Here is a 25,549-nt window from a genome sequence, read left to right as displayed (position 1 = left end):
TTAAAAGGGAGAACATTTATGAGCATTTCAAATACATTTTCTAAGGTTATGAAAATTAAAATCTATTTTCTATCCCCAAACTTCTCTTAGTTACAGTGCAGGGATAAATGTTTTTGAATCATGATAGCAAACATTTCTTATTGCTGTCTCATGTTATGTTCATGTATATTATTTTTAAAATACAACTTTGATTTTGAGATGACTGTAATATAAATATAAGACTAACATGTACTTTGTGATTTTTTTCCTCTTTATAGTCATAGGTTTTTGAGATGTTTCTTTACAAATTAGCATTCTTTTGGGTTTTGTTTCGCCTTCTCTGTTTTGTTTTTTAAACAGGATGATGAATTACACTGCAGTCATACTTTGGAGGTATTGCGGGTATGGTCCCAGACCACTTACATAAAATGAATATCACAATAAAGAGAGTCAAATGGTCCCCAGCGCATATAAAAGTTATGTTTATACTATATACGGTAGTCTATTAAGTGTACAATAGCATTATATCAAAAGAAATGTACACACCTTAGTTTAAAAATGCTTTATTGCTTAAAAATGCCAACCATCCTCTGAGCTTTCAGTGAGTCATCATTGCTGGTCACAGATCAGCATAACAAATACAATAATAATAGAAATTTTGAAATATTGTGAGGATTATGAACATGTGACACAAAGACACAAAACGAGCAAATGCTGTTGGAAAAAATGGTGCCAATAGACTTGCTCAGTGAGGGGTTGCCACAGAGCCTCAGTTTATGTAAAATGAAATATTACAAAGTACAATAAAGTGAAATTCTGTAAAGGAAGGTATGCTTGTATTGTATCCTGGGTGATAGGTTCTCACAATGCCTGATCTTGGACCTTTTGTTCTCTTCTATTACAATAGAGATGATAACAGTGCCTGCCTTATAGGGTTGTTATGAAGCTAAGTGAATTAATAATTACAAATCACTAAGAATAATTCCTGGAACATAGTAAGAGATTTGCTGTTTGTAAAATATATAAAAATTTCATCCTTTTAGAAAGATATTTCAAAAACAATCCCAAAGCATTACTTAGCTGATACAACATATCTATTACTATTCCCTCATTTCTATTATTGGGAATGCTAATCCTAGGCTTTGCATGGAAATTTGTAATAAAAAGTTATTTATGCTTTTGAATGTGGTTTTCAACTGCTGATTTTAAATGTCTGCCTATAGCGAGAACCACTAGATGAATATTTGATGACAGTAACCATTTCAAAACTCACTGCTGCATTTCAACTGAAAATAATCCTCCCACCTTCCCACGAGAACTTCCTATATCATCACCTCCTGTCATGAATTTTTTCTTTCAATAGTTCTGACATTTCTAAGGCTCCCCAGTCAAACATGTCCAGGAAGGCTTCCTGGTGGCACTCTGGCATTTCATGGGAAGCACTTGGTCTGCTCAAAGGTGGCCATTTGTGCTGCCCTGCAGTTTAGTAGCCAGCTGGCACCATGGGCTGGGCAGAGACCTGTCAAATAAATCAACTGTGCAGACTAGGCTGCTGGTGGCTCTCTGGCTCCCGAGTGACTCTTTGACACTCACAGGGATGGACCTGATGCAGGAGTTGTTAGGAAAGGAGTGATGATGCTCAGTCATCCCCATGGTATCTTCACTCAGCTTCGAGAAGGGTCCACCGGCCAGAAACAGGGCTTGACGGCTCTGGTTCTCGTTCTGGGAGGGATTTCTGATGGGTGCAGCTTCCTCACCTTAGTCCAGTGCCGCTTCAGAGATTTTGGTCCACTGCGGAGATTTTCACAGATCTGATTCCAATGCAGTTTTCCGTTTGTGTTTATGGCATTACTTTCACATCATTTTAGGCTTTTGCCTTGAAGTTCTGAAAGGACATAGGCTATTTTAGGATGAGGTGGGGAGTGAAGGGGTACATTTCACAATGGGTAAATTTAGCAATTTTCAAAAGATAGAACAGAAACAAAATTGTGTAGTCATTCATAAAGCTAGAACAGTGATCACATACAGACATTGAAGGCTGGTATTAGAGATATATGTTACTTTCAGCCTCAGTTTCTGTTCTTCAAAGACATTTCTTTTGATGTCCTTTTGGTGCATAATCTCCCAAGTTTATAATTAACGCTGCTTTGGTTTATAATTGCCTTGTACATGGAATGGTCACCAGCAGCCCTTTTTCCCCTAACCAATGTTTGCTCAGTTTTGTTTCATTTATCAGTGGAGTATTGTGTCCTGTGAGAGATTCGTAACTTCCTCTATCTCTGGTGAGTCGTGCAGGTGCACTGGATTCTGTGCCGGGTCAGTGCCTGGCAGTGACCATGTTCCGAGCTTGTGCTAACCACGTAGCAGGCAGCTAGAGAAGGAATCCGAGAGTTTGGGAGGGGGTCACAGAGTGGAGTGAGTCACGTACACACATACACACATCCAGATATACGTCCAGAAGAAGCCGTGTCCTTGAAGATGTACACACACCGAGGGGACAGAAGCCCAGGAGCAGAGGCTCACAGCCCCCCAGACATGAGGTGACACACACACACACACACACACACACCTGGCAAGGGATTCCCAGTAGGAAAGAGAATGACACCTGAGGTGGGTGAGGACAGGAAAAACTTGGAGAAAAAGAGAACAAGAGAAGAATGGAGAGAAATAAAACGGGGAGAAAGAAGACGGGGGGATGTGCAGGTCATGCTCCCCCGCAGTGCCCTGGAGTCTGCATCCCCTAAGGAGTGGGGTGCCTGGGGGCAGCCCAGCCTGTGAGAGAGAGCGTGCTGACTTGATTGCTCTCCTTGCAGTGTTCAAGAAATGCTGACAGGCCAGAGGCTCTGCCACTCGGAATCTCACAACCATAGCGTCCTGGCAGCGCTGAATCAGCAGAGAAGCGACGGCATCCTCTGCGACGTCACCCTGATTGCCGAGGAACAGAAATTCCCCGCTCACAAGGCCGTCCTGGCAGCGTGCAGCGACTATTTCCGGGTAAGTCGAGGTAGTTTTTTTGTCTGTTTGTTTGTTTCTCTTAAAATGTCAGTAAATAGAGGATGACAGACTTCCCTATAGTGTTAAGCAGCCTTCAGACAATCAGATGATCCTCCCCAGAACTGTGAATGTTGGGGGCCCTTCCAGGGCAGAATGAGGTGGGGGCCCCGTCAGGATCCTGCCTGGGCTGGGCACCTGCACGTGCCTCCAGCGTTCAGCAGACATCTCTCTTTTGCATCTGAGCAAAGGAGCGGTTGGCACTTTACCACCCTAGGAAAGTGTGGCGGGCATATCACTCCCATAATGTTTCTAGATTCCGGATCAGAAAAAAAATCTGTTAAACAATTTGTTGAAATTTTTAAAAAGCCCCTAAATATATGTAGTGTTTCTGATTTCTTATTTTCTAGGCATGTTCTCGTCTTAATGTTTTCCAACTATTTGCTCCGGTGACAGAGATGCAATTGGCCTAATGGACCTTTAGGATTGACATGTGGGTGTCTGAGTGACTGAAGGAGACATGTCTTATTTAGTAGACCTCTGGAATTTGATTCCAGTGACTAATAGGATATGGTGATATGTTTGGTTTTTTTTTTTTTGAAGATGAATGTGTACGGTATGGTTATAGCTAATTAGATGCCATTTATTTAGTACTTCCTGTGATTCACATGGTGCAAAAAGCATATGTCATTTAATTCTCACAACAACCCATTTACAAACACATACACATACTATAAAAAAATCACCATTTTACATATAAGGAAATGAATCTCCGAAGTTAGGTAATTTGAGATAACTCAGAGGTTAAAGTAATGTCACAGAGTTCCTAAGTGGCAGATAGAGAATTGAAACCTGCATCTGACTCAACCATGCTCTTTTACCTCTTATATGGGTATAAACCTTGACAATTATTAATCAGAATATTTAAAAATATTCTGAATGTACAATTTAAAATTCTTATTTAATTTTCTTTTCAGGGTTATTTTGGTTAACTAGTGACTAGGTGATAATTTCAAAACATGACGGCATAAAATCTCTATATAAATGAAAACATAAATTTAATTGTGAATTTTTAAAGTTTCCCTTATCAAACTCTCAAAATGATACAGAAACCAACTTAGGCCCATGGACAATTCGCTTGATGTGTGTATTGCCAGTAATCTTGGTTTTGATGTTTTCAAAATTAAGTAATTAAAATTTAGTTTATTTTTTAATCGATGTAGAGTTGACATATTATATTAGCTTCAGGTGTACAATATTACGGTTTTGACAATTACATACATTACAAAATGCTCACTGTGGTAAGTATAGTATATTAATGTAATATATAATTTATATATGTATTATAAAATACTCACCATCTATTACTATACAAAGTTATTATGACATTATTTACAGTATTCCTCATGCTGTATTTTTCATCCCTGTGACTTATTTGTTTTATAACTGGAAGTTTGTGCCTCTTACTGTTTTCGATGTTTAAGAGAAATATCAAGTGCATTCAATTGCCAGCAAGCAGTTAAAGAGAATTTTCAAAGATGCCAAATCATAAAAGAAAGATTTTTTAAAGAAAGTGTTTTAAAATATGATGAAAATTAGTAATATAGAGGATGAAGAGGTAATTACTTGACATGTGTACCTGAAACAAAAAGTTGGAATTTAATCCTAAACTGCAGAAATGAAGCAGGATATCTGAAAAGTGACCTTTAAGTTCCATAAACATAGTGATACATTTTATACACTCTCACATTGTCAGGCATTAATCTACCAGAAAAGTTAAATTATTTAGAGAGCTTTGCAAACATCATACTTTTATTTGTTAGGTGTAACATGTGCACATTATGTATGCATTTTATCTTCTCCTAGACCATAATATAGCTTGGTGCTTTTACCTTCTCTCCTCTTAGGTCTCTGCTGGTTCAATTTTTAATTTGGTTTTGGGAAACGGTTTGATTTTGTGCATGCGTGTCTGTGAGAGAGAACGTGTGAGTGCGTACATCCACGTAAGTGCAGGAGAGCATTTCACTTGGCATTTAACCGTGTTGCTAATTTTTCATGTCTTCCACCACAACGCCTCTGGAGCTCTGGCAGGTTATATGCAGAGAGTGCTTCCTTTGTAAAACTGTCATCAACCTGTGAAGAAAGCTTTATTATTCCCATTCTGCAGGTAAGGAAACTGAAGTGCAAAATGTTAGGGACAGCCAGAGACTAAGTAGGAAGAGCTGCTTCTGACACACCGGAGCACCTGTTTCCTTGGTTACCAGGTTGTGTTTTTTTCGCTTAACCACGTGCCCTGCTGGATTCATACACAGTTCCTTCCATCTTCGGTACTTGTGAGATGGAATTAAGGGACTTGTGTGTTGATTGTTCATATCGAGAAACTGAAACAAAGCTGGAACAGTTGGCACTGAACTCTTTTCTAGGTACTGTGCTATGTGCTGGAGTTACAGTATTTAACCAGATGTAGACTGAGCTCTGTGAACTTGTAATAGGCATATTATGCTGGAGTAGTTTTTACTTTGTACTCTGTATCTTTTGTTGGTTTTTGTTTCATAACAAACCACTCTAAAACTTAGATGTTGGATAGTTCCTCTGATCCGCCAGCTCCACTTATCTATGCTGGATTCATTCCACATCAGTGGGTAACTGGAGAGTTGGCTGGAGCCTGGATGATCTAAGTTGGCCTTGTTCACCTGTCTGGTGATTGATGGGCTCTTAGCTGGGACGGGAGGAGTCACTGGGTGTGTTTTTCCCGCAAACAGGCTAGCTTAAGCTTTTTCACATGACAACTAATTTCTAAACAGCCAGACAGCAAGAAGCTTCAATGAGCAGGTGCTTTGCAATCTCCTGTTTGTGTTATATTTTTTAATGTCCTATTGGTCAAGCAAGTCACATGGACAATCCCAGGATCAGTGAAAGAGAGTGTGCCAAAGGGCATGGTTGCAAGAAGGGGAAGAATTTGCAAACTAACATTGTCAAGAACAGTCAAGACCCTGAGATTTTACCCTACTGGCAAGCCAGCAAGTTAGCCTACCACAGTTAATTTCATACATGCTGGTAGAAATCAGTAAGACTTGTAAGTCAGAAACAAAGGACAACTACCAATGACTCATAGCAACAGTAGCATCTGAGTCTGCACTTATTTTAACCTCTTCCCTGGGTCCCAGTTCCCACAGGGTGATGAAGAGGGAGTCTGCACTTATTTTAACCTCTTCCCTGGGGCCCAGTTCCCACAGGGTGATGAAGAGGGCCAGGTTGCGTTACTGCCCTCCAACGGAATTGCATTGTAGGAAAGGATCATTGAGCTCAGGGAAGTCAAATCTTTATTTGCACTGAAGGGAGACATCATTATATTAGACAGTAAGCATGCCTACCCTTTGCAGAAAGACACAGTATCTTCCAGGATTATAAGCAAAACTGTCCTTTTCTCCAAAGGGAGACACCACTTTGTCATCCAAGGCAGTTTGCTATGGAAACATCCTTGAAAAGAGATTTCAGAATAAAGGGCAGCTAGTGCCTCCCTCCCAATAACTGCAGAAGTGCAGGAGACCCACAAAGAATTGTTTCTCAGTGATGGCAGACCCTAAACTAGAATTGTGTTTGTCTTCCTTGTGTCTTATATTCTGCTACACTGAAACACAACCCCCGGAAATAGTTTCCCTGTCTCAGAAGTTCCTGTATCTCTCCCAACACTTACAGTGTTGGCTCAGGCTTAGTAAATGCTCACTTATATTCATTAGGTGAATGAAGAGATGTGTTCTAATGGAATTCCATGTGTATTTCATAGAATTCCATGTATATTTAAATTCTTAGCAATGTAAATATAAAAATAAATTATTGATGGATTTTTCTTTCTAGCATAATCTGTTCAATTAATTAAGGACTTTGACATAAGTTAGATTTTTATACTTTGTTCTTAGAAAGTGCAAATGGTATAAAGCAGTGGGGAAGGAAGAAATGGAAGAGCTTAGGAGTCAGATCTGAGCTTGAATCCAGTATCAGGGACTACATTTCTCTGTTCACCATTGTTTCCCAGAGTGCCTGGCAAATAGCAGGTGCTAGTCTAATTAACATTCATTGGATTATTGATCCTTTTTGCTATCTATTTTATGAGCACAGATGAGTCAACATGAACCTATGTTTTATCATCTGTAAATTGGTGATCATAAAGCACATCTCAGATGGCTGAATATAGATTGAAATGAGATAAGGTATGTAATGTGCTAAGCACGGTATCTGATATACAGTAGACCTTCAATAACATTAGCTGTTTCCCTCCTTATACTCACTTGTGATAGCCAGTCATACTCTGCCTAGCTCTTTGTGGGAAGAGAGGGCAATTCATCTTTACACTCCCTTGATTGCAGACTCCCTTGATTGCAGACTCACTCACCTTTTGGTGAGTCAGAGAAACTTCTTGGTTTCATCTTTTCCCATATTTTCATTTTCTGAATCTGACAGCTCCTTTCTTCTTGCTTAGAATAATCTAGTAACAATCTTTTTCGTATTCCAGTTGTCCCTTTGCAAACCTTTGTGCAGTTAACTGTGTGAGGTCCTCGCTGCATGTCTGCCAGATTCCCGGAGTGTGCCTTCATGCTGTGTCATTGTTATCCGTCCTTATCTTTGTTCTCCCCATCTGTTCATTGCAGCCATACTGTCCTCCAAATACACTCTATTCCACGGAGGGCCTTTCCACCTCTCAGCCTTGCTAATGACCATCCCTTCCACCTTAACCCCCTACCTCTTAGTCTGCTGTGCCCATCTTCTAAGGCTTATCACGACTAACCAGTGTGAAGTCCTTCATGAAGCCCTATCCTGTCCATCCTCTGCCTTCTCTCTAAATTCATATGCAAAGTTCCCCTTTTGTAAACCTTTAAACTATAGCTTGTCTCCCTTAGGGAATTAAAGGTCAACAGAATGAAAGGACAACCTATGGAATGGGAAAAATATTTGCAAATCTATCTGATAAGGAGTTACTATCCAAAATGTGTAAGGAACCCATTGCAACTCAACAGAAAAAAAAAAAATACTGTGGTTTAAAAATGCATAAAGGATCTGAATTCACATTTTTTTCAAAGAAGATATATAAATGGCCAACAAGTACATGAGTATGGACAGATACATGTTCAACATCACTAATCATTAGGGAAATGCAAATCAAAACCACATTAAGGGTTTACCTCACACCTGTTAGGAGGGTCATTACCAAGATAAGAGATAACAAGTGTTGGTGAGGATGCAGAGAAAAGGGAACCGTGTATACTGTTGGTGGGAATGTAAAGTGGTGCAGTTAATAGCCAAAATAGGGAAACAACCTAAGGTCTGTCCACAGGTAAATAAATAAAATATGTGCATGCACGTGCATATGTGTGTGTGTGTGCTTTGGGATTTTTTTACCCATGAGAAAGAGGGAAATCCTGCCATTTGCAACGACATGAATGAACCATGAGAGCATTATTCTAAGTCAGACAGAGAAAGACAAATAGGTATGACCTCACTTACAGAAGCAGAGAACAGAATGGTGGTTTCCAGGGCTGGGGAATGGATGAAATGGGGAGATGTTGGCAAAGGGTACGAAATTCCGGGTATAAGATAAGGAAGTTCTGGGGATCTAAGATGCAGCATGGTGGCTGTAGTTAACTATATGTACTGTAGACTCAAAAGTTGCTGAAAGAATAAATCTTAAAGTTCTCATCATTTGCACCCAAGAGAAGGTAGCTATGTGAGGTGATGCAGGGATGTATTAACCTGATTCTGGTAATCATTTCTCAATGTATACATGTATCAAGTCATCACATTGTACATCTTAAACCGACACAATACTGTATGTCAATTGTATTTCAACAAAGCTGTAAGTAATTTTTTTAAACAAATTGAAGATTATGTATGCATCTTGTGCTGCACCCTTTCACCAGAAACTTGTGAGAGGGACTGTGACTAGCTGAGGGCTAGTGATGTCTAGGTACTGTTGAACGAAATTGAATGTGGACGTATCGAACCAGAGGCGGCAGGAGAAATTAGAGACCTTAGTGATCTAGAGTCTGCGTGTGAGAGGTGGGGATGCGCCTGCCTCTTCCCCTTCTCCCTGCGGCAACCCCTGTGACACACGCATTTGCAGGGCCTCCACGTGGGCAGCCTGGAGCTGTGCGCCATGCCGTGGCGTCTGGAAGCTGTTGTTTAACATTTGCTGTCTCCAGCTTAAATCTCCACGAACGCCTACACTTTCTGGCCAAGGAAGCAGATGTCTTGACTGTCTAACATAGCTTCACATATGTGAGGGTAAAGTGATTCAAATATGACATTTTGGAAAGTTAAATATTTGAGCATCATTTTCCATTCGATCCTGAGAATGCTCTGCCTATGTCATTTTTAGTTTTGAGAGAAGAGAAAAAGCCCATCCATGGTTTTAAAAGAAGTCTGTGTTCTATGTATTTTTATAATCATACTCTCTACTCACTATTTGAATAAAATGGTTTAAAAAGCTATTAAATGAGTATATAATACATAATTAGAAATAAATGTTTAAATTCACTACGTATTTCTTACATAATCTACTCTCTTCTACACAGAATGAATTCATAGTCTGGTAAGAGGGACAGATAAGGGAAGAAATAACTGAAGTATCATGTAATTTGTATTAGGGTTTGGGGTGTTGTTTTGGGGCCTGACCCTTGTTTTTCCCCTCTTCCTCTCTCTGGCATTCTCAATCAATAATAGCAATAATAGTAACTACTATTAATTATTGTCTGTGCTACAAGCCCTTATTTTAAGCGTTTCAAAAACTTGTTTTATTCCCTAAAGAAACCTGTGAGTATTATTATTTATCATCATCTCCACTTTCAAAGTGAAGAAAAAGAGGCCCAAGTTTATGAAATACGCTGACATTAGTGGCATGAGGAGTGGTTAAGGAAGAGCAGGTGAAGGCCTGACCTAACCGAGGAGCTGGTGGCTGGGAGAAGAGAATGTGTGTGAGGTGTGGTCTGCAGGGAGCAGAGTGGGCTGGACGTGGCAGGTCTGGATGGCCAGGGAGGAAACGCAAGTGTGTGCGGCTCCCCGCTGGCTGGAGGGTGAGGGCTAGTAGAGCAGTAGGGTGCTCGCACCACCACAGACCCGAGGCTCGGAGCCGGTTGGGGAAAGGGCAGCGTCTAGATTTTAAAGGAAGCTGTAACCATTGAGGCAGCAGGCAGGGAGGCTGCGCGTGAGGACTTCAAGTTCCCCTTGAGGGGCGGAGCTGAAGTCTGTTTCAGTTCTGCTTAAAGTTTGTTTGTAGAAGTAATTAAAAAACAAAGCCATATCTGTTAGGCATTAGAGTATGGGTGGAGAATGAGATTTTATCAGCCTTGATGCTACTGTGAAACCCTAAGAGGGAGGAGAAAAGAAACTTAAAAAAAAAAATTTAAGATAAAGGAGTCATGGATATACAATGGGAAAATGACAGCCTCTTCAACAACTGGTGTTGGCAAAACTGGACAGCTACATATAAGAGAATGAAACTGGATTACTGTTAATGCCATGTACAAAAGTAAACTCAAAATGGATCAAAGATCTGAATGTAAGTCATGAAACCATAAAGCTCTTAGAAGAAAACATAGGCAAAACTCTCTGGAACATAACATGAGCAATTTTTTCTTGAACACATCTCCTCGGACAAAGGAAACAAAAGCGAAAATGAACAAGTGGGACTATATCAAACTAAAAAGCTTCTGTACAGCAAAGGACACCATCAGCAGAACAAAAAGGCATCCTACACTATGGGAGCATATATTTGTAAATGACATATCCAGTAAGGAATTAACATCCAAAATATATAAAGAACTCAAGCGCCTCAACACCCAAAAAGCAAATAATCTGATTAAAAAATGGGTGGAGGATCTGAACAGACACTTCAAAGAGGAAATTCATATGGTCAATGGGCACATGGAAAGATGCTCCACTTGCCTAATCATCAGAGAAATGCAAATTAAAACCACAGTGAGATATCACCTAAACCAGGTAGGATGGCCAACATCCAAAAGACAAGTAACAACAAATGCTGGTGAGGATGCAGAGAAAGGGGAACCCCTCTGCACTGTTAGTGGGAGTGTAAATTAGTTCAACCACTGTGGAAAGCAATATGGAGGTGCCTCAAAAACCTAACAATAGGAATACCATTTGACCTAGGAATTCCACTCCTAGGAATTTTCCCAAAGAAAACAAGATCCCAGATCAAAAACAACATATGCACCCCCATGTATGTCACAGCACTATTTACAATAGCCAAGACATGAAAGCAACCTAAGTGTCCATCAGTAGATGAATGGATAAAGAAGATGTGGTACATGTACACAATGGAATACTATTCAGCCATAAGAAGAAAACAAATCCTCCCATTTGCAACAACATGGATGGAGCTAGAGGGTATTATGCTCAGTGAAATAAGCCAGGCGGAGAAAGACAAGTACCAAATGATTTCCCTCATTTGTGGAGCATAAGAACAAAGCAAAACAGCAGCAGACTCACAGACACCAAGAAGGGACTAGTGGTTACCAAAGGGAAAGTGGATGGGGAGGGTGGGTGGGGAGGGAGGAAGAAGGGGATTAAGGGGTATTATGATTAGCACATGTACTGTAGGGGGGTTATGGGGAAGGCAGTATAGCATGAAGACAAGTAGCGACTCTATAGCATCTTACTATGCCTATGGACAGTGACTGCAATGCAGTGTGTGCTGGGGACTTGATAATATAAATGAATATAGTAACCACAATGTGGCTCATGTAAAACCTTCATAAGATTGTATATCAATGATACCTTAATAATAATAATAATAATAAAGAATTTAAGGAAGTTTAAGAAGATTATGGTAGTGATTCAGTTATACAATGCTTCTTAAGTGTATATTTTCTTATTTGTTTGAGTTTTGATAGCAAAACCATCAAAAAAATTAATTATTTGCAGGTTATTTTTATCCATTTTCACTCTGCTTGATTGGCTTTTGAAACAAAGAACTCCAACATTTTGTTTTGAAACAAAAAAATCCAATCTCAGGACCATTTTATCCTTGCTACATTCCTTTTCTGATGATAAATTTATTTTGCTCTATGCTATTAAAATACTTTACCTCTAATTTAAAGTGTTTAAATGTCCTTAAACATTTAGATTTCATTTTTTTTCCGGTTTGGTTTAGTATTTAATATTTAATTTTATTTTTTAATTTCAATCCAGTAGCTATTGCTACTTCACAAATCAGTGTGCTTCTTTGTTACTTCTTAAGGGGGTAAGAACAAACTAACTCCACAGTTAATTGTAGTACCAAATAGTGCACAGAATTCACTACTTTCTCAAGTCCATACACATTTACTGAGCATCTACTAAATATAGAAGTGTGTGGAGGATGTTGCTGGAGGTACAAAAAACATCACCACTGCAGCTTCTACACAGGAAGTGAAGGTTGAGGTCCCAGGAACATATGAAATAGCACAGCAGGGGGAAAAAGAGAGCAGAAAAGAATACCTGTCATTGGAACCTAAACGATGCCTTTACTCAGGTGGCGGAAAGAGGATGAGAAGATGGCTCACCAATAGGACAAAAAAGAAGAGTCACAGATATATAAAGATAAGTGGTGTGCACATCCTAACTAAAGCCAGAAAAGAGTTTCAAGAGATTGACACGTTCTGTAGAAGATCAAAGAGGGCACAGGAAAATCCACCGTTCTTTAAGAAGTTGGTATCAGTAGGATGTGAGAAAGGAGGCCAAAATCTAAGGGTTAAAAATATTGATTAATGCTCATCTGTGGACCAGTGCCAGGCTGTGAAATGTTTAACTGTCCACACGCTGAGCTACCAAATACAAATCAGCTACAACATGAAACACTGTATTGGTTCAACTGGCATTTGTTTTTCTGTAGGAAGTCTTTTTCAAGGAAGCAAGGAATGAGTTCATTTGTATTCTGGCAGGGATTTGTTCACTTGTCTTTGATGGATGAGAAGCAGTTTGAAGACAGACAACTTTAAAGAACACTAGCAGATAATGACAATGGAGATACACCACTCCATTTTTATTTTTTATCTAGCTTTATTGAGCTAAAATTGTCTATAACATTGTGTTAAGTCAAACAATATCATGATATGATGCATACATACATATTGTGAAATGATTACCACATTCAAGTTAGTTACAACACCCATCACTTCCCATAGTTAGCTTTTAGGTGTGTGTTTAGTAACTATTAACATCTACTCTCCTAGCAACTTTCAGGTCTACTGTACAGTTTTGTTAACTGCACATTAGATCCCTAGAACTTACTCAACTTTTAACTGGAAGTTTATACTCTGACCAACATCTTCCCATTTTCACCATCCCCTGGTCCTTAGCAACTAACATTCTACAGTTTCTGTGATTTTCTTTTGCTTTTTAAGGTTCCACAAATAATTGAGATCATACAGTGTTTGTCCTTCTCTGTCTAATTTAATTTCACTTAGCAGAATGCCATCAAGTTCCATCCATGTTGCAAATGGCTGTATTTCCTTCTTTTTCATGGGTGAAAATATTCCATTATTAATAAATACATATTTGTGGGGTTTTGTGTATGTATGTATTTATGTGTGTGTGTGTATGTGTGTGTGTGTGTATCTCAAATCTTCATCCAGTCGTCTATAGAAGGACATTTAGATTTTCCCATGTTTTGGCCATTGTAAATAATGCTGCACTGAACTTGGGAGGGCAGATAGCTCTTCAAGATCCTGATTTCATTTCCTTTGGATTTATACCCATAAGTGGAATTGCTGGATCATATTCTATTTTTAATTTTTTTGAGAAAAGTCCATAGTGACTGTACCAGTTTACATTCCCACTAATAGTGCACAAGGGTTCCTTTTTTCTGCATTCTTACCAACACTTGTAATTTCTTGTCTTTTAGATAATAGCCATTCTAGTAGGTGGTGTGAAGTGGTATCTCATTGTGGTTTTGGTTTCCATTTCCCTGATGATTAGTGATCTTGGGCACCTTTTCATATGACCATTGGCCATTTGTATGTCTTCTTTGGAAAAATGCCTATTCAGTTCCTCTGTCAATATTTTAATTGGATTATTGTATGAGTTCTTTGTATAGTTCAGACATTATCTCCTTATCAGACACATGATTTACAAATATTGTCTCCCATTCTGTAGCTTGCCTTTTCATTTTGTTGATGGTTTCCTTTGCTGTGCAGGAGGTTTTTAGTTTGTAGCCCCACTGGTTTATTTTTGTTTTTGTTGCTTTTGCTTTTGGTGTCAAATCCAAAATATAACCAAGACCAGTGTCAAAGAGCTTATTGCTTGAGTTTCTTCTAGTATGTTGAGAGTTTTTAATCAAGAAAGGATGTTAAATTTGGTCAAATGCTTTTGAAAAAGCCCCTCTTGAGATGATCGTATGATTTTTACACATTCATAGAATAATAATTTAATCATTCACTCTATTATGTATCACATTTATAAATATTTATTAATTTGCATATATTGAAGAATCCTTGCATCTCAGGAATAAATTCTACTTGATCATAGCATATGAATAATTATAGTGCTGTTGAATTTGACTTGCTAGTATTCTGTTGAAGATTTTTGCATCTATATTGATCAGCAATATTGATCCCTAGTTTTCTTTTTTGTAGTGTCCTTATCTGGCTTTGGTTTCTGGGTAATGATTGCCTCTTAAAATAAGTTTGGGAGTGTTCCCTCCTCTTCAGTTTTTTGGAAGAGTTTGAGAAGTATTGGAATTAATTCTTCTTAAATGTTTGGTAGAATTCACCAGAGAAATCATTTGGTCCTGAGGTTTTGTTTCTTGGGACTTTTTTGATTACTGATTCAGTCTCCTTGCTTAATACTGGTTAATTCAGATTGAATTTCTTCATGCTTCAGTCTTAGTGGGCTGTATGTTTTTAGGAATGTGTATATCTAGGAATTTAGAAATATGGTCCTTTATATTTTGTGGTATTACATATTTTGTTTCTGATCATGGTAACTCCAGTCAGTGGTACCTCCATTCAGGAATCTTATTCAGTAATAAAAAGAAATGAGTGTGAAAAGACATGGGTGAACCTTAAATGCATTTTACTAAATGAAATAGACCATTCTGAAAGCTATGATTCCAAAAATGCTAACCAGCATTGGTAGCATGTGCATGTATGCAATGTGTGCAAAAGTGCAGGTGCACATATCAGGTCCAAAATTGAAAGACTCAATAGGGCCTTTTGATTCTATGTAACGATAAAGTAACATTTAGCAAACAGTGTAAGTGTTTATTAAGAAGTTATTTACTCCTTTGATATAAGTTCCACAAATACCTTCAATCAGAATTTATATTAATTTTTCAGTATACCCAGAGCTGAAATGTTTATCACCTAGTGAGGCAAAGGAAGAAAGCAGAAAACTGTGGGAATCAAGCTAACTTTGTGACTTGCTGTGACTTATTGGATTAGATTATATTCCCTTTTGTCACAGACAGTATTTGTCCAAATGGATAAAGGGTTATTTTATAAATTTGTTGTCATAAAGTTTAAAAGTGTGAAAAAATAAAAATAACAAAAGTGCAGTGGTCTGTCACATGAGGGTCTGTCACCCCTTGCGAGAGCAGATGAGCCCTGGGATGTGGGAGAGGGTTTACTATCTGTAAATTTTACTGTCAGTTTCATTTCTGCCTTGGGGCTTGTTTTACAATGTAGGTAATGGATTGGTATATAGTATAGCTATATAACTTATAAATATATAAATACTAGGCATGCTGTTCAGGATGTATAAATGGTGTTGGCACAATCAAAAGTAGTCTGGAGAATAGTACAGTAGTGAAACAGGGCACAGAATGTAATCTTGACCCTTCTAACTTCTTTGTACTATTTAGGATTGTAGTGAAAAAAGTGTTTTGGATTATAGCTTCTTTAACATTGCCAGAAACCAAAAACCAAGTTAAAGGAAATGATTGACCATGGCAATTAAATGAAAAATTTTCTCTGTAGTTCAGGAAAGAGACCTTCAATCTAAAACCAACTAACTCCATTCTACTTGTAAGCATTATCAGGACAGAGACTGTGTGCTTCTTAGTCAGTGCTAAATCTGCAACACTCCAGAGCATAGCTTATAGTAGGCACTCAGCTAACAGTTACTGAGTGGACATACGGATTTGCTGGTGTTATATGTGTGGAAGAAACACGACATTTTCCTTATAGTTGCAGAATATCATAAAAGAGCCCGATTAGAGCTGTTATTGCATAAAAAAAGTTTTTCTAATTTTCCTCTCCTTTGCTTGCATAACTAAGTGGTAAGCACATCTTTCAGTCCATGGCTTTTTCTCACCTTCTGCATTCTTTTTTTTAGTTTGCTATCTGGATATTTCTGGATAACTTTATGTCTTTCTGTTTTACTCTGTTCCATCCTTCCTTTTCTTCATTTTTTTCCCATAGACACTGAGAAATGACTGTTGGTTACCAAGGGGGAAAGGTGTGTGAAGAGGATAAAGAGACACAAAAATCTTAATCATAATATAAGTTGGTCGCGGTGATGGAAGAACAGCATGAAGAATGTAGTCAGTGGTTCTGTAACATCTTCCTGTGTTGACAGCTAGTAACTGCACTAGTTGGGGTGAGAATTTAGTAATGTGGGTAACTGTTGAATCACTGTGTTGTGCACTTGAAACCAATATAATATTGTATGTCAACTATACTTAAGTAGAAAAAGAAAAAAACAAAATGAAATTAAGGGTCAATGGAAACACAGCAAAATAAACTGTTAAGACTGACAAATATAATTGTGAAGAAGTCAGTAAATTATAAGCCCTGTGTTTTAGAGAGTAAAACAACAGAGAAGTGGATGGGGAATGTTTATTTAATCAGATGCTGATATATCTGTGTCCAGAATTATAGAAGAAAAGTAATTAGAAATTTTCATCTAGGATTATAAATGACTTCCTAGGCACTAAATAAGGTTTGAAAGAAAAGAATTCATTGACTCATTTGACAAAGTCTGATTGAGGGTTTACTACAAGCCAGGTAATCTGAAATTTTGTCATTACATCGATGCATCAGTTCTCCGAGACAAGTGCCTTCATGTTGTGCTCATGAAAACTGAGGCTTAGGGAGGTTAAGTCATGGGGCTAAGGTCACATCACTAATAATGCCGCCGTGGCTCAAACCCTTATTCACTGGACTCCAAAGCCAGAGTTCTCAGCCCTCTGCTCATCTGCTTCCTACTCTGCTAAGTAACTCAGTACGAGAGCAAAGCTTGGAGTGGCTTTGTTAAAGAGGCAGCTGGGTATACATCACAGGGTCCTTGCCAAGCCTTGGTACATCTTTTTAAAGAAAGGAAAGATCCAGAATGATGACTTTTTTACTCCAAAAGCTGGAATTATAAAATCAATAAAAACATATTTCCTAATAAAATAGCAGGAAGGAAATAAGGATAAAAGCAGGTGTTAATGAAATAGTAAAAAAACAATTGTTTTAATTTCAAATTTTTAAAAAACATTTTTTAGACATATGAATTATTTAGCTAAACATTGGCCAAATGTATTCAAGAATTATAAAAAAGGAAGAGGAGTATGTATTTAAAAAAGGGTAAAATTTTTGGTATAAAAATGAGAAAGGTGACATTTAGAGGGGAAGAAAGGAAAAATGATTAGCAGAGATACCATGGAAACTTTATACCAATAAACTTCAAAACCTTGGTGAATTAGTTTCTAGCAAAATATAAATTACTAAAATTGTGCTTCTTTTCTACCTATACCAGCTTTCATGATTATCTGATACTGTCTCATGGCTTCATATATATATATGTGTGTATATATATAAAGAGAGAGGGAGAGGTAATACACAATCATATATTACATACGTATATATGTAGTATATAAAATACTACATGTTAGAGTTTCCACAGAAACAGACCAATAGGATTTTATATAAACAGAGATTTATTGTAAGGAATTGATGTATGCAATCCTGGAGGCTAACAAGTCCAAGATCTGTGCTGTTGGCCCACGCACGCTGAAGACCCAGGAGAGCCAATGGTTTAATTTGTGTCTAAACGTAGGAAAAAGCCGATGTCTGAGTGTGAAGGAAGTCAGAGAGAATCCTCGCTTTTGTCATTTTCAGACCTTCAGTTGACTTTATGAGACCCACCACCTGGATACTCAAAAGTTTTGGTGTCCTTGGCTGATTAGTTGGGGACTTAATGTGGTAGCCTATGGTCTTTCCCCTCAATTTATAAGTCTAAAAATACTAGAATCTGGTTCAGAAGAGGGACCTGAAATGCTATAGTAGACTTTTCTTAAGGTAATTGTGCCTTAAAAAAAAAAAAACCTTCAAATATAGTTCCAAGAAGGTGTAGAAATTGACAAAAAAAAAAAAGCATAGCTGAAGATGTCCTCAATTTCTTACCTAAGTTATAATCAACTACTGCTGTGAGTAGATGTTGGCATTCTGCAACTGGTATCTGATGATTAGTCATTTAGGTAATATCCACCAAGAAGAAATAGCTTTTAAATTTAGCCAGAAAAAAAATAGCACCACTAATGAGGGCCTTGACATTCAGCACACCAAATTAAGCAGTCAATCTGACATTTTATAGACAGTTTGTTACAAAGCCTCACCCCCTTGTGGACGTTCGATAAGCGTTAATTGCCTGGCTGACAGTGAACAGCTACACGTTGGCCTGTTAGAGAAGCTGCAGCCATGGAGTAACTAGAAGGCTGGTTCCAGATGTGCTGTGGAACAAGACCTTGTGAGCCCCAAAAAGGGTGTGGGTTTTCATTTTGTTTTTAAAAATTAAAACGGCTTCACAATTCCCTTCTAAAACTAAACACACTCATTAAAAATAGACTTCCCTTTGTCAGTTCAAGGTCAAGCACCTAATACTGGTGGTAGTCGTCACATGTTATTTCCTTTTAAGTTGAAAGCTGAGAGTCTCTGAAGAGCCATTGTCCCATTACCTTTGAAAATTATTTGCCTCAATGCCTCAGAAATCATTAACATTTTGGACTGGATGACTGTTACTTTCATTATTGTGCTAGAGTGCACTGTGTTCATCATAGTGAATGGAGAATGGTGAGCTCTCATCTGCATTTTATTCCCTCATTTAAACTGACTCACTTTTACCAAATATAAATACTGTGAAGCTAGAAAAATATTTGTAATGTAATAATAATAGCTAAGGCTTTTTATCATTTACTCTAAGTAGTCATTGTACTAAGCTCTTTATATGTTCTTCTAAGGGTGTGTTGAAAGAGTATTTCACTTTTTCTGCCATATCTTTTTTATACTCTTAAAATTGCAACTTTCATTCTGTTTTATTTAAAATCACAATTTCATTCCAGCTTATGTAATCACAGAGATACGGTCAACCTTAGCTTCGTCTGAAAGAATGTGAACTCATGCTTGAAGGATAATGAAGTTGATGAAATTTTAAACCTTTAGTAATTGAGTATTGAGCAAAGACAGATGTTTTATAAAAGAGGGGCAAGATAGCTGATCATGTGAATCTGATGAATTGGTGTGAAGAATTATTGGGATTTATAGATATGCCCTGATTCTATTTATCATTTTTATAAAAAAACAGATTCAAAATGAATTGTCCACACTTTGGGATGATCCCGCTGCTTGTTGAATTAATTGCTTTAAATTAGCCCATCTGATATTAGCTGAGTTTGGGCTTATATGTCTGGATTCCTGAAAGACTGAATTACCAGTATTCTTTGCGTTTGGAGACATATGACTCTAAAGTGGTAAAATAGATTTTCATATCAAATCATTCATATCACTTGAAAATCTATATGCAAACATAAATTCTCATAGGATTAAAAGAAGTTCTTCATCTAGTTACTTTTGAACTCTTGCTACTATTTAACCTAGTAACTATTTGAACTCTTGTGGGTAATTCTTAAACTCTTTTTTTGCCATTTTTGTGAAGACTGCATGTAGCCTGCACGGGGAAAGCATCAGATGCGTTTGCAGGAATGAATTTGAATGTAAGGGACACATACTTAACTGGTCTGTTCTGCCTTGAATCAGGAAGGTTCTAGTGAAATGGTTGCTTAGCAACCAATGGAGTTAGAAGGAACTCTTAGTGGGGGCTCTTGCCTGTGTATATGTCTGATGGGAGAGTGACTCCATCGTGTATTGCCCAGCTTGTCCCTGTCAAACCTAAACAATGAATGAAATGAAAGATTGAAGACAGATTCCATTCTGGACTGGACGCCTAAATTTGTAGTCTTACACACCTCATTATATGTTAGCGTGTTGGAGAAGAAGATATGAAGAAATGATAGTAAAAATAGAAGAGAAACTGTTGAAATTTTAGGTTAATTTTAAGAGTGATCATTAACTTACATTGGGTGTTTAAAGAGTAAAATAGTAAGTTTTAATTGAGGCAGTTTCACACTGTTGTCTTCAACATTCTTCCAAAAAGTTCTCTATGGAAAAAGAAGTAATGGATTTTATGTGATGATTTCATGAATTCTAGGAAAGAAACAGTGTGTTCTAGTGCTTGAGCATATGCATGCTTTATGATGCAGGGCTGGCCCATCTGCCCTTTCCCTTCTCATGCCCATGACTGATGGAATAACCATATCCTGTCCACACTCACGTGAGCCTGGACATGGCGGCACAGCCCTCAACAGGGTTCCAGGCAGCCACGCCCAATAGCAGAATGGCAGGGCAAGAAACTGCCTTGTCATTCTTTAAGGAAGACAGAGAAAGCTTCTGCTTGTTGAATTCCATAGGGACGGGTCTAAGGGATTTGTGTCAGTGGCAGCTCTGAGGTGGCCACACGAAACTCCTTTTCAGAAAAATATGATAAGAGGGAGATGGGCCAGAGACAGTCAACCAAGTAACTGGGAAAAGGAAGGTGGTGGGATGGGTTTGCATGCACGCTCCCACCTCTGCCGCCATCCGGGAACATGGGATGATTTACTCTTTCAAAGCCCTTGTTCTTGAAATCATGGGTCTGTCTTTAACTTGTTTTCTAAGCTACAGTCACCTTCCTGTCCCCCCAAATCTGGGGATCAGTCCTCGCTTGCTGAGATTTGTACTCAGGTCTGCCCTGACTATAGCATTTGTAGTGTTGGATTTGAAGGCTAACAATGTATGACTCAGAGGATGCAGAGTAGAAGCCCTTCCCAATAAGAGACTTCAGAGCTGTTACCTCATATTGGAAAAGCTGTTATTACTGGAAAAAGGTATTACTAATACTTCACATTTTCACATAAAGTCTTGGGTGTCTCATCACTTCAAATATTCGGATATGCAAGGAGGGCTGCCAGGGGTGGAGGACTGACCTTGGCCCCACCTCTCAAAGTTTAATGTGCATGTGGGTCACCTGCAGCTGCTGTTGAAGCGCATCTTCCCATCAAGTATGCGTAAGGTGGGTCTGAGAGTCTGCATTTCTAGCAAGTTCTAACAAGATGCCAGTGCTGCTGGCCCAGGGACCACACCTCAAGTAGTGAGGGGCCAGTGCTCTCTGAAGTCCCTTCCAGCTTTAAAATCCCATTTACAGAATAGCTGCTAGAGTTTTACTTGCGATATTTAAAGACCTCCTGTGCAGCTTTGATAAGCCACCTAAGAGCCTGCTCTGTGTATTGCTCAAGAGTTCTTCTCAATGCCTGTAATGCTGTAATCAACACGGAATCCCTCACTCTGCCACATCCCCTAAAGTGTTCCATCTCTTCCTTTTTTCTTTTGACTTTCAAACTTAGATGATACTATGGTCTTCTAAAAACTTCCTTTCTCCATGGCTACTTCTCCTGATTCATGAAGGCTCTGTGTCACCTCTGCTCGGTCACTCCTTCCTGCAGACCTTGAAAGCTGTTTTAGGACAGCCGTCAAAATGCAGGAAGTCCAGGTTGGGTCTTAGTGAATATGCCCTCACTAGAGTTTGAAAGCAGGATTGTGCTGTTGGCAGCCATCTGAGGACAGACCCAAAGGTCTCTACATGGAAGAAATCCATTCAGTAACAGCTCATCAAATATATTCTGTGAGCAAGAGCAGAAGTGTCATCCCTTAAGAGAAAAGATAGATAGCGGATAGCAAAGTGTCAAAGTCCCATACCAGGGAAATAACTATAGGCTAGAAGGTAACAGAATCCCTGGAGCAATGAGGACATGCCATGGGTGACCGGAGGCTGGATGCCGTTTTCCAGACTATGTAACGAGTGACAGGATAAACACCATTCATGCGTAATCTGACTTCTTGATGGGCCCCAGTTTCTGGCCTTCACATTTACTAAACTTTTAGCTAAAAAAAAAAAAAACCAGCTTGATTTGTGTCCTCTTTCTATTCCATCCCATTCTTTCTGAGAAGATCCAAATAGTGGAAATATGGCCACATCAGAAGGAGGAGAATTCTAAAGGGAAATAGGATAAGCCATAATCACACTGGCTTTGAAGGGCTCATTACCACCACATAGTTAATTCAGAAGCAACTGTGCCGAAAGCAGTGAAATACAGCTCAGTTCTTTGGATAAACAGGCCATGTATTTGAAGACGTTGGGGAAACCAGTATGTTTCCCAGTTTTTAGCATCTAAGGTGGAGTTTACTTTACATGCTTAAGGTCAGGGGAAATGGGTACTTTAGAAATTATTAATTTTTGTTGCTTAATTATATTTATAGTAATACAATTTTACTGTTTTCCTTTGTCCTGCTCTTTTATTCCCTGAGAGTTTTACTCTGTTTGCGGAAGAACTAAACTAGCTGTAAATACTGTAAATATATAGGGGGAAAAACCCTCCAGTCAAACTTCCCTACTCTTTCAGGCCATTAAGTGTCCTGAATGGATTGGACTGCTTTTGCATCTGTGAGATTAAGAAAGTAAATAGTCCAGTTCAACAGTGATCAAGACAGTTCTCTCCTCAATGCCAGAGAAATGAGCTATTGTGGTTAACTGAACAGTCTCATTCACTGAGATTTATTACCCATTCTTTATGTGAGGTATAACCAAAATGCAATAAAGGATAATCACCATCAACACAAAATTGAGCAAACTGTCAAAGGTTAGTTTGAATCCCTGCACAGCCTCAAGGCCATTGCAGACATCACTGATTCTACAACACTGAGCACCTAGGGGGCATATAAGAGACATAGGGGCTCAGGCTGGGTCTGCCCCTGTCATTACAGGCTGCTCTTTTCAATAACATCCTTCAACATGCTTCTTTACTTTTATTTAACTCTCAGAAAAGACAAGTTTGAATGTGCCCCAAACAATCCAGCTATTTCACCTGTGAAATCATGTGGATTTTTGATAAAATGGAAATTCATAGTACACCTTGCCCATGTCCAGTGCAACTCCAAAGCTATATATAGTTTCATGTTTTGCCAACTTTAAGTGCTTAAAAACGTCTACTATCTCTCATGCTGCTCATCTTAGAAGATGTAATAGTGGAATTTCCGTCGGTATGTTTGTGGCATAATACACCAACCTAAAATTAGTGGTGTTTCATCTTGTGACTCCATGTTAACATGACAGCTAACATGACCTAAGGAAACTGCCTTCATGTTCTGTAATGTTAGGACTTGAGTTGTGTCATTTCTGTGTGCAATACAGGAGAAATGGCACCCTATAAATCCTCAACTCTCTCTGTGTTAGGCACTTAAAATGGATTGTGTTCTCACAACCTGGGTTTTCAATCAGGAAGATTTGTCCCACATCAGTTGAGAGTGAGCTGTGACGACTGTAAATCTCACCCTGACCAAGGCTCAGAGCAGCGTCACCCAGGCAGGGCCTGTGCCGCACTGTTGCAGTTCTCAGCAGAACCTTACCCCATGAGCTGGCAGACTGCTCTGGCTTGATAAGGGACATGGACATATGTCCTTACTTTTCTGTATATGTATAGCTTTGAACTCATTTGTATTTAGCTTTTGGTAGATACTCTTTAACTTTAGCTACATTTCATATCCTGATGTCTAAACCACCTTACATCCAGAAAGTAATTTAAGATGAATTAATTATTTCTTATTACAATGCTGTGGGACAGCTGGATGGCATCTGCAGCTGAAGTTTAGAAGAGCTTGTTGATTCATGTGTTTATTCATTCATTCACCTGTATTTCCTGCATACATGCAGTCCTAGGGTTTAGGGGCTCCATAGTGAGTAAGGAGGATGGTACCACTTTAGTAGAGCTTACTGTTTACCTTGTCAGAAAGTTTGATATTAAAAGATTGCACCTTTGATCTTGTAACTCTGGGGCAAAAATATGTTCCCAGCCTGGGGCAAATAACCTTTGAACCTTTGAAAAATAAAGTGGGTGAAACCTGTTTGTTGCGTACAAGCAGTCATCTACTTCTACTTATCCATGTCTCTTGCGAAACAGCTGCAAAAGGACCCCACGAAACCTCTCTGGTCCAGGTGTGTGCTTGCTCTCTGCCCCCTTTGTAATCACCTATTGGTATGGAGGTGAACTACTTCTCTCCACCCCTTGGAAACACCTGTTGATGTGGAGATGCACTAAGGCCAGGTGAAGGATTCTGGAAATATTGCAATTTTACCCACAGGTCTCATCACCTCTTTTGCTACCAAAGGAGGCTTTGTCCCTCCCCATGAGCTCTAGCAGGTCTCAAGCTCAGGAAGCTTACTTAGGCAGCTGGTGTTTCACTGACTTTTCCTCACTTTGGTGGTATCCATGGAGGCTTTTCCTAATTAAGGTGCCTTCTGAGTTTATTAAACCTAAGGCATTGACCTGGATTTAATAGTTCCTTTTAAAAAATCTTTCAATCAACTATTTCCTAATTTTTGAAAAGTACCTTGTATTAAATTTATAATACTGAATTTCTGAGACTGTGATATCAGAATGGGAGTTATGTGTTTATAGAATGGTGGCAATAGTTTTTATGATGGGGTTACTCCTTAAAGAAAGGTGTGGGAGTATGTGGTGAAAGTGAAGTCCTGGAGCCAGACATAGAGATTTTGAGTAGGATTGTCATTAGAAAAGTATTCTAAAGGAATGGATTCAGTTAGAGGACAGTGGAGGGAGGGTTCATAGCTCTCATTCCAAATGGATCACAGGGATACTTGGGAGAGTAGGACAAGCAGACTGGATTAGAAACAGTTGCTAATTTTTTAAGCATCTACTATGTGCCAGGTGACATTAACCAACTTGTATCTAAACCTCAAGACAATCCTGTGAGGTTGGTATTAATTTACAGATAAAGGGCCTGAGGTTCAGAAAAATTAATATTAGCCATTGGCCACATGTTCAAGGTAAATTGCCTACAGGACCAGCAGGTTATAGAACCAGGATTTGAATCAAATGTGTCTTTCTGCACACATCTGAGCATTAAAAATAAAACAAAGTTTTAAAAAGGCAGTTGTTAGAAATGTGTAACTACACATTCAGTAATGATCCAAAAAATGCTGTGTAAACTGAGTAAAATTAATAGTCTCTTCCTTCCCTCTACCATCATACCTTTAATATAACCAAAATGACTAGTTTGATGTTCCCTTTATTGCTTATACAAACATGTTACCAATATATAAGTACATATATATTTGAGGGGTGTGTTCTCTGCAAGTCTGCTAAGCCAGGCTTCAAGTCCAGTAGCTTACAACCCTCCGGCGGAGGATGCCTGTTCTCTGCCAGGGTTTCCCTGGCAGC

The 25,549-nt window shown here is 38.7% G+C and overlaps 1 protein-coding gene across 7 annotated transcripts in view; it reads left to right on the top strand.

The window, feature by feature from the left end:
• Positions 1-25,549, top strand: part of KLHL32 (kelch like family member 32) — a 169,112-nt gene that overhangs the window by 38,231 nt on the left and 105,332 nt on the right. For 6 of the 7 annotated variants that reach the window (XM_073220940.1, XM_017671945.3, XM_017671937.3 and 3 more), the window contains one exon: positions 2,793-2,973. In XM_073220940.1, coding sequence (XP_073077041.1) covers positions 2,793-2,973 — 181 coding nt within the window. Of the gene's footprint in view, positions 1-2,792; positions 2,974-14,470; positions 19,014-25,549 lie in introns of those variants that run through there. The other variant, XM_073220939.1, reaches the window with a different exon arrangement.

Source organism: Manis javanica, chromosome 13 (genome assembly GCF_040802235.1).
Source record: "Manis javanica isolate MJ-LG chromosome 13, MJ_LKY, whole genome shotgun sequence".
Taxonomy (NCBI): Eukaryota; Metazoa; Chordata; class Mammalia; order Pholidota; family Manidae; genus Manis; species Manis javanica.
This window is presented reverse-complemented; position numbering and strand designations above follow the sequence as displayed.